Source organism: Ranitomeya imitator, chromosome 3 (genome assembly GCF_032444005.1).
Source record: "Ranitomeya imitator isolate aRanImi1 chromosome 3, aRanImi1.pri, whole genome shotgun sequence".
Taxonomy (NCBI): domain Eukaryota; kingdom Metazoa; phylum Chordata; class Amphibia; order Anura; family Dendrobatidae; genus Ranitomeya; species Ranitomeya imitator.
In genome coordinates, this window is record NC_091284.1 from 88,649,258 (window position 1) to 88,664,127 (window position 14,870).

At 40.0% G+C, this 14,870-nt stretch overlaps 1 protein-coding gene across 1 annotated transcript in view; it reads right to left on the reverse strand.

Moving 5' to 3' along the window:
• TRPV3 (transient receptor potential cation channel subfamily V member 3) overlaps nt 1-14,870 on the reverse strand; it is a 40,609-nt gene that overhangs the window by 13,627 nt on the left and 12,112 nt on the right. Inside the window, exons 2-9 of the mRNA XM_069761080.1 lie at nt 14,752-14,856; nt 9,566-9,646; nt 6,416-6,499; nt 3,976-4,133; nt 3,503-3,679; nt 1,881-2,021; nt 647-927; nt 125-301 (exon numbers count right to left, since the gene is read on the reverse strand). Coding sequence (XP_069617181.1) covers nt 125-301; nt 647-927; nt 1,881-2,021; nt 3,503-3,679; nt 3,976-4,133; nt 6,416-6,499; nt 9,566-9,646; nt 14,752-14,852 — 1,200 coding nt within the window. The 5' untranslated portion in view covers nt 14,853-14,856. The remainder of the gene's footprint in view (nt 1-124; nt 302-646; nt 928-1,880; nt 2,022-3,502; nt 3,680-3,975; nt 4,134-6,415; nt 6,500-9,565; nt 9,647-14,751; nt 14,857-14,870) is intronic.

Sequence of the window (14,870 nt, forward strand, 5' to 3'; positions counted from 1 at the left end):
AGCAATTAATACAAAAAAAACAGAGCAAAGGTGTACATATTCTTAAAACTAAGGTTTCTATCATTACTTCTCAGATCTACTGCTATAATTCTTACTGACTGGTTCTAACGATCCCATTACTTACATCAATACTAGTGTTGTAAACCACAATATCAAGTATCGAGTTGCGGGAACAAGTATCTATGTCTTGTAGGTCGTACAAGGAAGATGAAACCGGTCCATAAGCCCAATCTGTAAACTTTCTGGAGAGCACCCGATTCTCTTTTTCTTTTATTTCTCGGCTGAGTATGTAATGAAGAATCTAAGTGAAAACATAGAAATGTTAGTAACCCATCATCCATATTATCAGATATATCTAAGAAAGGAAACTAAAAGCCAATGGAGTGTAGACAGTAAGACGGTGACCACAGCATGGTCATCTTGTTGAAGTTGGCCAGTATACATACTGGAAATCTGTCACCGAACACGTCTAGACACAGGAGTTTTCTTCTCATGCATTATGACCAGTAGACCAGTATAAATAAGATGTGGTGGCGCTGAAAATCGGCCACTGGTCTGGATAAAGGGGTGGCCTCTCGAAGAATCTGCATTTTGGAGAGGTTTTACAGTATCGTGATTTTTTTTTCTAGAGAGACTTAAGTCTTACCTCAGTCTTTCCTGTTTTAGCTGCCAGTTGCATTGGAGTGAGGCCTTCATTATTCTCAATACTTTCCAAAGACTTGTTCTTACAGGTTCTTAGGATTGTATCATACATGCGTATTATGAAGGCATTCTGTGCTTCTGAATTCTCTGCAATGGTCACCAAGGCGTGAAGGACCGTGTTGCCCAAAGAGTCTTGGATGGTGACATTTGTCCGGCTGTTCTCCATGAGGAGCTGCACCACATCTGGTTGGTTGGTACATGCAGCAAGAGCTAGTGGGGTTTCACCTTAAAGAACACAGGAAACACATTAAAAATTGCTACTATATTAGTGTTCTATTTGCTTGTTCTTGCCATATAGCCATATACCATCTTGATAATCCTCTCTTCGCACTTGCTCCAGGTTCTCTTCCAACAGAGATTCTGTTATCTTTATTGATCATAGATTCCATAATTTTTACCTTAAAAATCTTTTTCTTTCCAGTAAAATGATGGATACTATGATGAAACCTAACCGAAATCTAAACAACCCCATTATAAGTCATTAAGGGATCCGTCCTTGGCATGAACCTTTTTATTGTGCTCCTAATTTCGACCAGAATAATGAAACTCCTAACGCTGGTGTGAACTCTCCCTAAATAATAGATTTTAGAAATCTCTTCCTGATGACTCTTTTTCTAAGCAGAAAGCAATATAGATCAGAGTTACCACACGCCATTAAATGGGTATTCTCATCTCCAATACCCTATCCCAATATGTAGTATTTGTAATAACAATAATATTAGCACACACCACCAATTAGAAATGTAGTACAGTTCTTCTGATTCGCTATGTCACTTACCCCATGGGCAGGGCATTGCAGTAGCTTTGGTATCCGTGGTTACGACCAATAACAACTAACTGTCACTCTATGAATGGTAGTAACCATAGATACTTAAGCTACAGCAATGCCCTGCACATGGGATAATCGACATAATGAATCAGAAGAACTATACACATTTCAAATTGGAGGTATTATCTAATATTATTATAATTACACTTAACTATGTATTGTTATTGGATCTTGCAGATGGGAATACCCCTTTAATTATGAAATGTCAAGAATATTTATGTGCTTCCTATACATTCGGGAAGAATATTAACATACTGATAATATTAGATGGTTCTCTATATAAATACTGTAGAAAATATTACCATTCAAAAAATTTACTACATTTTTCCATTAAATGATGACAACTTACCAAAATAAAATCCTTCGTGTTTACGCTTTGGATTAAAGAATCGCCCTTGTGCCCATACATTGATATTTGCCCCTTTTTTGATTAGGCACTTCACCAGGTCACTTTGTCGCCTCTCAATTGCTATATTCAATGCAGTCTGACCTGGAGAAAATAATAACACCGTGAGATCCTTATGCCGTTGTATGCTATAATTATATACTGTATAATATCCAAACCTCATCTACCAGTTTTGCACTTTCAATGTATGGAAGGAGCCTTTCAGCACAAAATGACTGTTCAAACCAATCACAGGTGCTCGGCGCACCCTTAGCATGGCAGACCAATTCATTGCATCTTCCCACCTCCTTGTTGTGAATCTATCTAGTCTTTCTTGATTGACAGCTCTGCCTTTACAGAAGTTAGAGGAGGGCAAAGATAAATAGAAACCCAATAGGTGGAAAGGAGCACTGAACCGGTTGACCAACCCAAGAGTGCTCCAACCGCCTCGGCTTGGTTTGAACAGTTGTTTTGTTCTGACATATTCCCTTAAATGGGTATTCCCAACTCCAAGATCCTATCCCAATATCTAGTAGGGGTCGTAATTAGAGATGAGCGAATTTGTTCGGGTTCCCTCTTATTCGGCAAGCTATAGCGCTTGCCAAATAAGCTGCGGAGGGAACACGGCTTCCTGGATCGCTGTATGTGTTGCGGCTGTGTGACAGTCACACCACATGCATGGAGAGCCCAACAAACAGGCTGTCCATGCATGTGTCGTGACTGTGACACAGCCGCGACACATACAGCTGTGGCGCCGACCATCTGATCGGCCGGCGCGATCCAGGAAGCCGTGTTCCCTCCGCAGCTTATTCGGTAAGTGCTATATCTTTCTGAATAAGAGGAAACCCGAGCAAATTCACTCATCTCTAGTTGTAATAATATTGTTAGCAAACACCTCCAATTAGAAATGTAGTATAGTTTTTCTGATTCACTATGTCTCTTTCCTTATATTCAGTCATTAGGTATCCAAAAACGCTGCAAAAAAAACGCAAGAAAAACCTGCTTTCTTCTGCAGCTTCTTTACTGCCAAGAAAACATGTTCTGCAGCAAAAACGCCACATGTGAATGACTTTCTAAGGCTATGAGCACGCGTTTATTATTTAGTGCAGAAATTTATGTACCATTTCTGCATCTTTTGTCAGGAAAATCACTGTGTAAAATAGGCACCTTTTTGATTAGTTTTTGGTGCAGATTTTTCCCACACTTCTTAGTATGAGTGAAATCTGCAGCAAAAACGCTGAAAGAATTGACATGCTGCAGATTTAAACCTGCACCACAAAAAGCAGCAACGTGTGCATGAGGCTTCAGGATTCTCATTCACTTTGCCGACATCAGAAAATCCTTCAGGTTTTGTGCCAAATCTGTGCACAAAAAAAACGTGAAAACTCTGACAAATCTGCAACGTGTGCACAAGCTTTTAGGAGATAATATATTTCGGTATTTATTATTGTCCATACATAAGGGGTCTTAGGTGTTGACTCTTACTAAGATTACACATTATTATTTAGGATTCACTAATCACTAGTCCAGTTTTTGTATCATTATAATCCAGAAATTTGTGTTTCATTGCCTCATCTACTTTTTACCTTTATAATTTTCTTCCGTATACTCAGCATTAATGAGCCTGGTTAGGAAGCCATTCTCCTCAGCAAACGACAGCAGAACGCAGACAATCTCTGGGGTGCTGTCATTAATATTCAGCAAGGCCTTCATCAAACAGGTTTTCCCAGTGTCTTTGGATGTTAGTTTGTACATGAAGAAATCTGAAATAAAACAGATATAAAGGGAAAAACAGAAAGAAATAAGCAAATAAACTAATATTTCTATTCCTTTAATATAATAAAAAAAGGCTAACGGTTGTAGTAGATTTAGAAAGACCATCTATGGGAAAAGCCGGCTTTGTTGCCCATAGCAACCTATCACAGTGCTGCTTATATTTCTTAAACTACTCTGGCAAAATGAAAGCTGCTCTGTGATTGGTCTTTTAAAGACAGGTTTGATAAATGAGGCCTTTGTTGTTACCCGTTACCGCGAATTTCAGAAAAGAAATAATTGTTACCTTGTGCAGATTTTAATGTTAATTTCAATGATGAAGATGAATCTCTAGCTTCCTGAAGCAGTCTGTTCAATGAATCCACATCTCCTTCAGATACAGCTTTGAACAATAAATTTTTCGGTGGCCGTTTTGCAGTTTTCTTCGGGTTTAATAAGTCAGGCCTGGAAAAAATATTTTAATGAAATTCCAAGAGTTATTATAATTATATATAAAAGGGCATCTGACCTGATAACAGATTTAAATAGGGTCATCTATAAGCAGTGGCATAACCTGAAGCTGGTGGGCCGCAATGCAAAATATCCCATAGGGCTCCCAATTATTACTTTTAATAGTATTGCTGTTCTCGCATGGGCCAAAAGGACCTTTTGTGTCCCTCCTTCCCTCCTTGCCAGGACCCAGGAGCTACTGCAACTAGTGATGAGCGAGTATACTTGTTGCTCGGGTTTTCCCGAGCACGCTCGGGTGGTCTCCGAGTATTTGTTAGTGTTCGGAGATTTAGTTTTAGTCATGGCAGCTGCATGATTTACGGCTGCTAGACAGCTTGATTACATGTGGGGATTCCCTAGCAACCAGGCAACCCCCACATGTACTCAGCCTGGCTAGTAGCTGTAAATCATTCAGCTGCGGCGAGGAAAACTAAATCTCCGAACACTAACAAATACTCGGAGACCACCCGAGCATGCTTGGGAAAACCCGAGCAAAGAGCATACTCGCTCATCACTAACTGCAACCCCTGCATCCACTGTAGTTATGCCCCTGTCTATAATATGTCCCAATGGAGGTGGATCCTTGGGATCTATCTATGGATGTATGTACCTATATGTAAATAGACATGACCGCTATAGCTGGGGTACGTAAGGATAGCTTTGTGGAGGCTAAATTGTGACGTAAAAAATTATGAAGTGTAAGTATCATGGTATATATATTGTGGTTGATAATCTGTGTTTACATCTACGTCCCAAAAATTGCGGAATTATCCCTTAAAATGGACTAAAAAGAGGTTTACATGATTAAAGTATACTAGAGATATATCTAGATAAGATGGGGGTTGGGCCTAAATTACTCAAAATATAAAATTCTATTGTTAGGAGCTAAAGTGTGTTCAGTGTTTCCAGGTGAAGCAATCTGGGCTGTTTGACTTTCAGAACTTAGGAGAATACAAAAATGATTAACATTCATAAGAATTTAATTACCATACATTAAAAAAACAAAACTGGAAAACATGAGTACACGTACGGTATATTATGCATAATTATTAAAATTGTTGTGATTATAATGATCAAAGAAGTATTCCAATAACATGTAACAATATATATGGATTATTATTCATCATAATTATTGTTATGATGACCCATAATTTTTATTGTAAGTAATAATAATAATTATTATTATTTATAATCTTAAGAGCCTATTTACATAGGCAGATAATCTGCTCAAAGTCAGTGCCCCCATATACAATTTATAGCTGTCAAACGAAGGATCATTCGGTCGACAGCTATATCTTCTGATTTCATAGTAAACAAGAACGCTTGACCCGGCCGAGAGCTCCTGTGCTATCTATGAGAGAGCTGCTGCCAGACTCTTGGAGAATAAAAAGATGAGACATTGAAAATCTTATTTGCTGTATTCTTCTCCCCCCAATATAATCTGTCAGTGGAGAGTCAGGAGGCCTCCCGTACACATAAGACGATTGTGCCAATATCGGCATTTTCGGCCAACAAAAGTGTAATGTGTTTGGAGGCATAACAGTACAGCATGTTGTTTGGGGTTCATTAGGCTTTTTTGCGTATGTGGAAATTATTGTTAATGTGCAAACTGTGTGGGAACCACCAGGTACGGACTGGTGACGAAATTCAACCTTGGCATTTGAAATCACACAGGCCCATGGTGTCACCGTCCCCAATAACCAGATGGGATATATAACTAATATTACCCTGGATGGAGGAAAGGAAGATTTACTACAAGACCAATATTTCTAATGATACCGGTGGCCTGCTGGAGTAAGTGACGGAGTCAGCGACTTTGTGCTCCATCACAACTCTTAACAGTATGAGTGTCTTGACAAGACCGATTCTGTTAACAACATAGCAAACAAGGCAGCCCATAACCAGACAGGCCCTTCTGGCATTTGCCAGAATTGCCAGATGGCCAGTCCGGCCCTGGGAACCACCAATCATTAGTGTGATTATTCATTGCCATACAATTTGTGTAGTTGTCAGCAGTAGATCCTCTGTTTATGTGCTGCCAACAAATGCTGATTTTCATGCCCAAAATAAAGATGCAATAAACGACAAAGGAGCATTTACTAATTTGTTGGCTGATCGGTAGGTATGTTTACATGGAGCTAAGATTGATACACAAGCATTCCCACCAAGGCTCATTCGGCAATTCATTGGCTCATTTAAATGGATTTTAACTTGTATCATATATAAAAGGTTCTTACCCATTATTACTTTGTTTTGACAAATATTCTGTCACTTCCCGAGGGGTTTGCGGAGAATCAATATCCTCACTTTTTCTGCTGTCCCTAATTTGGGTGAAAACATATAGAAAGTTTCAAAACTTTCAAAAAATCAATCTAAACTTTACATTTAAAAATGTATTTGTTTATTTTGGAAATGAAATATGTAGCTTAGCAACACACTACTATGCACAAAATGCGATCTATTCACTGGTCATTAAAAAAAAAAAATCAAGACTCTAAAATGGAATGTTTACCCCTGAACAAACATTTAGTATTTTCAATCTATATAAGTGCACAATTCTGTGCTGATTCATTTTTTGACATATGTGTATTGTGTTTGACCCTCTGTTTTTCTAAAATAGCTACAAATCTGCATACACATAAAGGTAACTAATAGGAAGAAATTTACTGCATGCTGCTCACATTAAAGAGTCTGTCAACCCACAAAGCTGAAATTGAAATCTTTAGACATTCATATAGGGGGCTTAGCTTTTATAAAATTCATACTGGGAGTGTAGATTTTAAAACATTTGTTATTTATAAAAACTGTTTTATTACTTACATAAATGAGGCGACTTTATTGCACCCTTTGTGTGGACATGTGATTGGTGCATTGTTCCACCCCCTCAATTACCATCCTCCGCCCCTCCCCATATGATGATTGACAGCACTATATTTGGAGCGCTGCCTGATCTATATCACCAGCCCTGCCCACGCTGACACTACAGGGGCATCCACACACAGTGGGCGGAGGCCAAGTTCTCAATTACATCCTAGGCATGCTGCCTACTGCAAACAGAATCACAAAGAAGTGGGTGGCCGATGCTTGCAGGAGAGGGAGATGAGAACATGCGCAATGTCAATATGTGCATGCTCTCATCTCTTTCTCCTTTGTGTAGCGGCTGCAAGCTGCTGTGTGATCCTGTGTGCAGCAAGTGGCCTCTACATGCAGGAGTGCGGGATGGAAGCATTCACCCAGTGACTTGCAGGGGGCAATTGTGTGTACACAAATTGTTATCGTGCTACTTTGTGATCCTGTATGATGTGGACCGCCAGTACACAGAGGAAAGGGATAAGAACTTGGCCCTTTTGCAGGGTTGGGGATTTAGATCAGGTAGCTGTCACGATAGTCACCATAAGGTGAGGGGCGTAGGATGGTAATTGAGGGGATGGAGTGATGCAACAAGCCCTTGGCCATGCTTAGGGTCCACTGATGCCCCCTCATTTACATATCTAAAAACTCTTTTTTCATACAACAAATTTACTAAAGTCTACAGAACCAGTATAATTTATAGAGGGTCTAAGTTCCCTTTATGAACAAATGCCTATAGAGAATTTTAGTGGTGTATGCCCAGTTGATTGAAGATAACATTTGCATATTGTGCTTTTTTTTTATTATTGAGGGCATAACTTTGGAATGGAGGGGCACAGAAAAAAAAATTGTTCCAGAATCAGTGGAATAGCAGCGAATGGAGGAGGTACAGTACTCAGTGTCAATGAAAAAAGTCAGTGAAAGATCCTCTTTCAATTACATTAAATTACATAATTCATTGCAAAATGTTTGGATATTACAATACATTGATATTTCCTATATATGGAGCTCTGAATAAAGCATCATGTATCAATAAGAAATACTTGCTTTGCCAGCATACAATAATGTTCTTTCCCACTATCTAATGCTGGACATATTACAAATTATCTGCCAAACTTTGCTCTACCATCTGTTTTATGATAATAAGAATTGAATCCAGCATGTCAACATTTTTCACCACCAATCATAAATATTGGGAGACGGTTAGTCGATCCCCCATTATTAGAATTATTAGTAGACCCTAATGAAGACTGTGTCCCAAACGGCAGATGTCGGAGGACAGTTAGGCTACTAGTTTCGCAGAATTGGCCAATATTTATCCAACATATTTGACGGGCTTTTCACCCTATAGATTCCTGCTTGGCTTGTCAGAAGATGATCAAGAGTGAATAAATAGGGGAGGTTCAATTTGAAAGAGGAAGATGCCCTGCCCTCATTTAAACATTCAGAAAATTGTCTCCTACTCATCCCCAGAAATACTTTTTACTCCCGAAAATATGTCAACGGCTCTCCAGTTTTAGTATTTTAAAGCTATATTGTGTGTTGGATCATCTCACTATTACAATGAATGTGGATTTATATTCAGCACTTGGGAGTTATGGAAATTAACAAGTTTTAGATAACAAATGCAGGAGGGTACAGCTTTAAATCATGGGCTGAAACATCTTCATTACAACATCGACCCAGATTTTAAACGCTGGAATTTCTACATGTACCTCATTATTACAAAATAAAATTAAATATTAATAAGTCAAAGCAGATGAAAAGCTAATAAAATTGACATATTAGAAATATTACCAATAATGACTTCATATCCCATCAATCTTATGAAAACACTGTCAATCACTTGAGTCTCTACACTTTCTATTCTTAGACATCCCATACAAAGCCATGTATATTCTTGACCAACTCTTCACAAATGTCAGGAATCCTTTAAGACATATGGAACACCAGATGTTGGCATCTACCAATGTTACCTCCTGGCATATGTTATTGACATATCAACATATTCTATTGCACAATTGTAAAATTCATTTAAGCTTTAGCCCCAAAATGGACATTGATGATCCTTTCACCAGATCAGTGGAGGTCTCAGAGAATTAGCCCCCAGATTTGAGATATATCTCCTGCTTTCACAGTTGATAAATGTCCATTTTTGGAAAACCTTTTTTTAAGAAAATGGATAATGTATTAAAGAAAATATAATTATTATTCTCATTGTTATCACGGTTAGGAGAATAGAAGGAACAAGGCGAAGAGGAAGACCCACAACCCAATGGCATGATACTATCAAGATAACGGAGAAGAAGACCCTAGTGGCCCTATCTAGGCTTGCACAAGATTGATCTTCCTACAGATTGTTCATCACGTCGCCATAGCTCAAGACTCAGCTGAAGGCCGTTAAAATAAAAAAATAAACAAATAATTATTCTAGAATTCTTAATCACACAACATCAGCACATAGAAATACAAGTATACACAAAACAACTTGTCCAAAAATATAAAATTACTACACATTTCCACATACTAGTACTTACCAAGGCTTTATGTTTGAGTCCATCGGCTTGGAAAATACGGGGAATGAAGTTCTGTTTAGCACAGGGAAATCAGTAGTGTCACTGCCGAGAAAAGCATCGGTTACTAAGGGTTCAAGATTTATGTGCGACATTTAGGAAGAATAGTATATAAAAATATATATAAAAACAAGAATATTCTAAGAACTTAAACAGGATATCTGCTGTAAGACCAAACAGCTCAAATGGCTCATTCTAAAGGAAGCACTTTATTTGAGTGATATAATTTAGGGCAGAGCCAATCTTACTTCCCTAACCTGTTGTATCGCTTATGATACACACAATTATTGTATCTAAGAATAGATGTAGAAATTATTAAGATATTTTAGTTTCTTAAGGTTGTGATAATTGCTGTTACCCAGATAGAGGACCCAGTTATTAATAAAATCCAGCAATCTGAAAAGAAGGAATTAAAAAATCATATTTATTGCAAAATGTTTAAAAATCTGGTGAAAAAAAGAAGAATGGGGTGAATAAAATCACATGGATGACGTGTTTCAAACCACACTGGTTTCAGTGTGGTTCAAAATGCACAATCCGTATGATTTTATTCACTCCTTTCATTTTTTTATCATAAATTTATAGATTTTGGAATGGATATGATTTTTTTTTATTTTTTTCTTCCTGGGATTGCTGTACCTTCTCCTTTTTTCTCAGTAATACTCCACCCAGTAGCTAGCTGGGATCTCATTATCCATGCATCTATTTTCAGAATTTCTGGATCCAGGAGTCACACTTAAGACTAGAGCTGATACATATTTTTTTAATTTATCTAATAAGAAAATGTCACAATTATGAATTAGGTAGATGATTTTTGGAGGGTGTCATGAGTTAGAGATAATAGCTAAATGTGTAGAGTACACCATGCACATTAGTAATACTATATTAATAATGTTAGTTGCTTAAAGGGAACCTATAGTGACATGTGAAAGTATTCCCCCTTTGAAATTTCTTGTGTTTTTCTACCTTACAAAGTGGATTTTAACTGTTTTTTTTTTAGTATGTGCATCAGTTTATGTAAAGAACATGCCTACACCCGTGAACATTTGTTTTCATTTATTGTGAAGCAAACAACAAATAGGACAAAATGGCTGTAAACTTCAGTGTGCATAACTATTCACCCGCCTCCAAAGTCAGTACTTTGTAGAGCCTCCTTTTGCAGCTATTACAGTTGCAAGTCACGTTGGATAAGTCTCTATGAGCTTTTCACATCTGGCTGCTGGGATTTTTGCCCATTCCTCAAGGCAAAATTCCTCCTGCTCCTTTAAGTTAAGGTACCTTCACACTCATCGACGCTGCAGCGATACCGACAATGATGTCGATCGCTGCAGCGTCGCTGTTTGGTCGCTGGAGCGCTGTCACACAACGATCCCGATGTCCCCTGGCAACCAGGGTAAACATCGGGTTACTAAGCGCAGGGCCGCGCTTAGTAACCCGATGTTTACCCTGGTTACCAGCGTAAACGTAAAAAAACCAAACACTACATACTTACCTTCCGCTGTCTGTCCCCGGCGCTGTGCTTTCCTGCACTGACTGTGAGCACAGCGGCCGGAAAGCAGAGCGGTGACGTCACCGCTGTGCTTTCCGGCTGGCCGGCGCTCACAGCCAGAGCAGAGAAGCGCAGCGCCGGGGGACAGACAGCAGAAGGTAAGTATGTAGTGTTTGTTTTTTTTACGTTTACGCTGGTAACCAGGGTAAACATCGGGTTACTAAGCGCGGCCCTGCGCTTAGTAACCCGATGTTTACCCTGGTTACCAGTGAAGACATCGCTGAATCGGCGTCACACACGCCGATTCAGCGATGTCTGCAGGAAGTCCAGCGACGAAATAAAGTTCTGGACTTTCTGCAGCGACCAACGACATCACAACAGGATCCTGATCGCTGCTGCGTGTCAAACTGAACGATATCGCTAGCCAGGACGCTGCAACGTCACGGATCGCTAGCGATATCGTTCAGTGTGAAGGTACCTTTAGATGTTTTCCTCTGGTGAACAGCAATCTTCAAGTCTGACCACAAATTCCCAATTGGATTAAGGTCTGGGCGTTGACTAGACCACTTAAAAACTTTGACACGTTTCCCCTTTAAACCACTCAAGTGTTGCTTTAGCAGTATACTTTGGGTCATTGTCTTGTTGGAAGGTGAACCCCTGTCCCAGTCTCAAATAATTGACAAATGGAAAAAGGTTTTGTTCACGATTATCACTATTTTTCGCACCATCCATCTTCCCCCTCGACTCAGACCATTTTCCCTATCCCTGCTGACAAAAAACATCCCCACAGCATGATCCTGTCACCACCATGTTTCATGATGAGGATGATGTTCTAGGGGGTGATGAGCTGTGTTGGTTTGGCAGCCGACATAGAGTTTACCTTGCCGGCTAAAAAGTTACATTTTGGTCTCATCTGACCACAGCACCTTCCTCTATACATTTTTAGAGTAAAAAAAAACTCAAAATGAGCCTTAAAATTTTTGTGTGTAAGTGAAGACTTTTTCATGCCCACTCTTCCATAAAGGCTAAAATATAGCCTATTGTGGTTATATATACACATACGTCAGTCTCTGCTTGGGAACACTTTCAGGTTTATCTCTGGTCTCTATGCTGCCTCTCTGATTAATGTCCTCCTTACCCGGGCTGAGAGTTTTGGTGGGCTTCCCTCTATTGGAAGGTTTGTTGTGGTACCATGTTCTTTCCATTTGATGATAATGGATTTGATGGTGCTCCCGGGGATCATCAGAGATTGGTATATTTTTCATATCCCAACCCTGACTTGTACTTCTCAACAACTTTGTCCCTGACTTGTTTGGAGATGTCCTTGGTCTTCATGGTGGTGTTTGGTTAGTGGTGCCTCTTGCTTAATGGTGTTGCAAACTCTGTGGCCTTTCAGAAATGGTGTGTATATACTAACAGACATGTGACACTAAGGATACCGTCACATTAAGCGACGCTGCAGCGATATAGACAACGATGCCGATCGCTGCAGCGTCGCTGTGTGGTCGCTGGAGAGCTGTCACACAGACAGCTTTCCAGCGACCAACGATGCCGAGGTCCCCGGGTAACCAGGGTAAACATCGGCTTACTAAGCGCAGGGCCGCGCTTAGTAACCCGATATTTACCCTGGTTACCTAAAAATCAAACACTACATACTTACATTCCGGTGTCTCTCGCGTCCCTCGCCGTCAGCTTCCCGCACTGACTGTGAGCGCTGGCCATAAAGCAGAGCGGTTACGTCACCGCTGTGCTCTGCTTTACGGCCGGCCCTCACAGTCAGTGCGAGAAGCTGACGGCGAGGGACGCGAGAGACACCGGAATGTAAGTATGTAGTGTTTTTTTTTTATTACATTTACAATGGTAACCAGGGTAAATATCGGGTTACTAAGCGCGGCCCTGCGCTTAGTAACCCGATGTTTACCCTGGTTACCAGTGAAGACATCGCTGGATGTGCGTCACACACGCCGATTCAGCGATGTCAGCGGGTGATCCAGCGACGAAATAAAGTGCTGGCCTTCTAGCTCCGACCAGCGATCTCACAGCAGGATCCAGATCGCTGCTGCGTGTCAAACACAATTATATCGCTATCCAGGACGCTGCAACATCACGGATCACTATCGTTATCGTTCTAAAGTCGCTCAGTGTGAAGGTACCTTTAGGCTATGTGCACACAATACAGATTTTCCTGCGGATCCACAGCGGATCCACAGCTGTGGGTCCGCAGCAGTTTCCCATGAGTTTACAGTACAATGTAAACCTATGGGAAACCGAAAACGCTGTGCCCATGCTGCATAAAAAAACGCGCGGAAACTCAGCGGTTTACATTCCTCAGCATGTCACTTCTTTGTGCGGAATCCGCAGCGGTTTTACACCTGCTCCATAATAGAAAACCGCAGGTGTAAAACCGCAGTGGAATCCGCACAAAAACCGTGTTAAATCCGCGATAAATCCGCAGGAAAAATGCTGTGTTTTTGCCCTGTGGATTTATCAAATCCGCTGCAGAGAAATCCACGGTGGACCATTCTACGTGTGCACATACCCTTAGATTGCACACATGTGGACGTCCTTTCACTAAGCATGTGACTTATGAAAGTAATTGCGTGCATCAGGAATTTTTAGGGTCTTCATCGCAAAAGGAGTGAATACATTTGCACATGACAATTATTAGTTGTTTAATCCCATAAATGTAATTTATGCCTATAGTGCTGATGCATCATGCACAAATCAAATTACAAAAATATGTAAAACACAGTTTTTAATGTAACAAAATAAGTAAAAAAAAGTCAAGGGGGTGAATACTTCTGCAAGCCATTGTAACAACTTGGAAATTCTGTGCTATCTATAGATAGTGTGTTATAAAGCAGTATGTGACCAGATTTCTACAAAATTGTGTAGTGAAGGATTCAAGGTAACTTGTATATTATTCATTCCATCCCTGCTCATTATTTGCTTAGGAGTCCAGTAGGCAGTCCTATCAATGACTGACAGCATCCCCCCATATTCGTGAACATAAACAGATAGCTGTCAATCAATTTTTAAGATCCAACCAAGAAAGATATTTAAACAAATAAATTACAATTTAAAATGAATATTACCCCCAAAAAGTATGTCTCAATCTGTAATTTGTTATCCCACCTGACTGGCCAGAAAGACAGATCTGTTTTACTCAGCCTGGTAACTTGCAGTTATAGATGGTACTTTACTTCCCAACCTGGTTTTACATTTCACTGTGACTTTGAGTTTGATCTTGTCCCTCGCTGTCATGACCTATTTAGTCCCTGACTACTCTCCTGGATTATCCTTTGTATATCATACTGGAAGAAGGAGCAAATCTATTGTCCATCGGGTGAAATGATCTTTTGTGTAGCACAATAGATCATTCACATCGGCAGCGGATCATCCTGTGTAAACAGGACTCGTGGTGTCGAGAACAATGGCGGCCTATACTCACTGAGCGATCTACTTACATTATTAGCCGCTGTTTGCACAGCAGAATGCTCTTGCACCCATCCTTGCCCAAATTTTCCCAACTGCCATCTGAACACAACCTAAAGTGTATCCTCAGTAGTACTATTCCCACATTATTCTGTAGATGGAGACAAGTTGCTCACTGAAGAACAGGAGCAGCATTGTGATAGCATCTAAATTACTAGAAGTTTACCTTTTCTTCAGCCCACTGTCTAGAGGTTTATGAGTCCTGGGAGGAGTCCCTGGTGGAATCCTGTCCTTGGCCAGAAGTGGCACACCTTCGTTTTTACTCATCTTTCTGCAATAAACAAG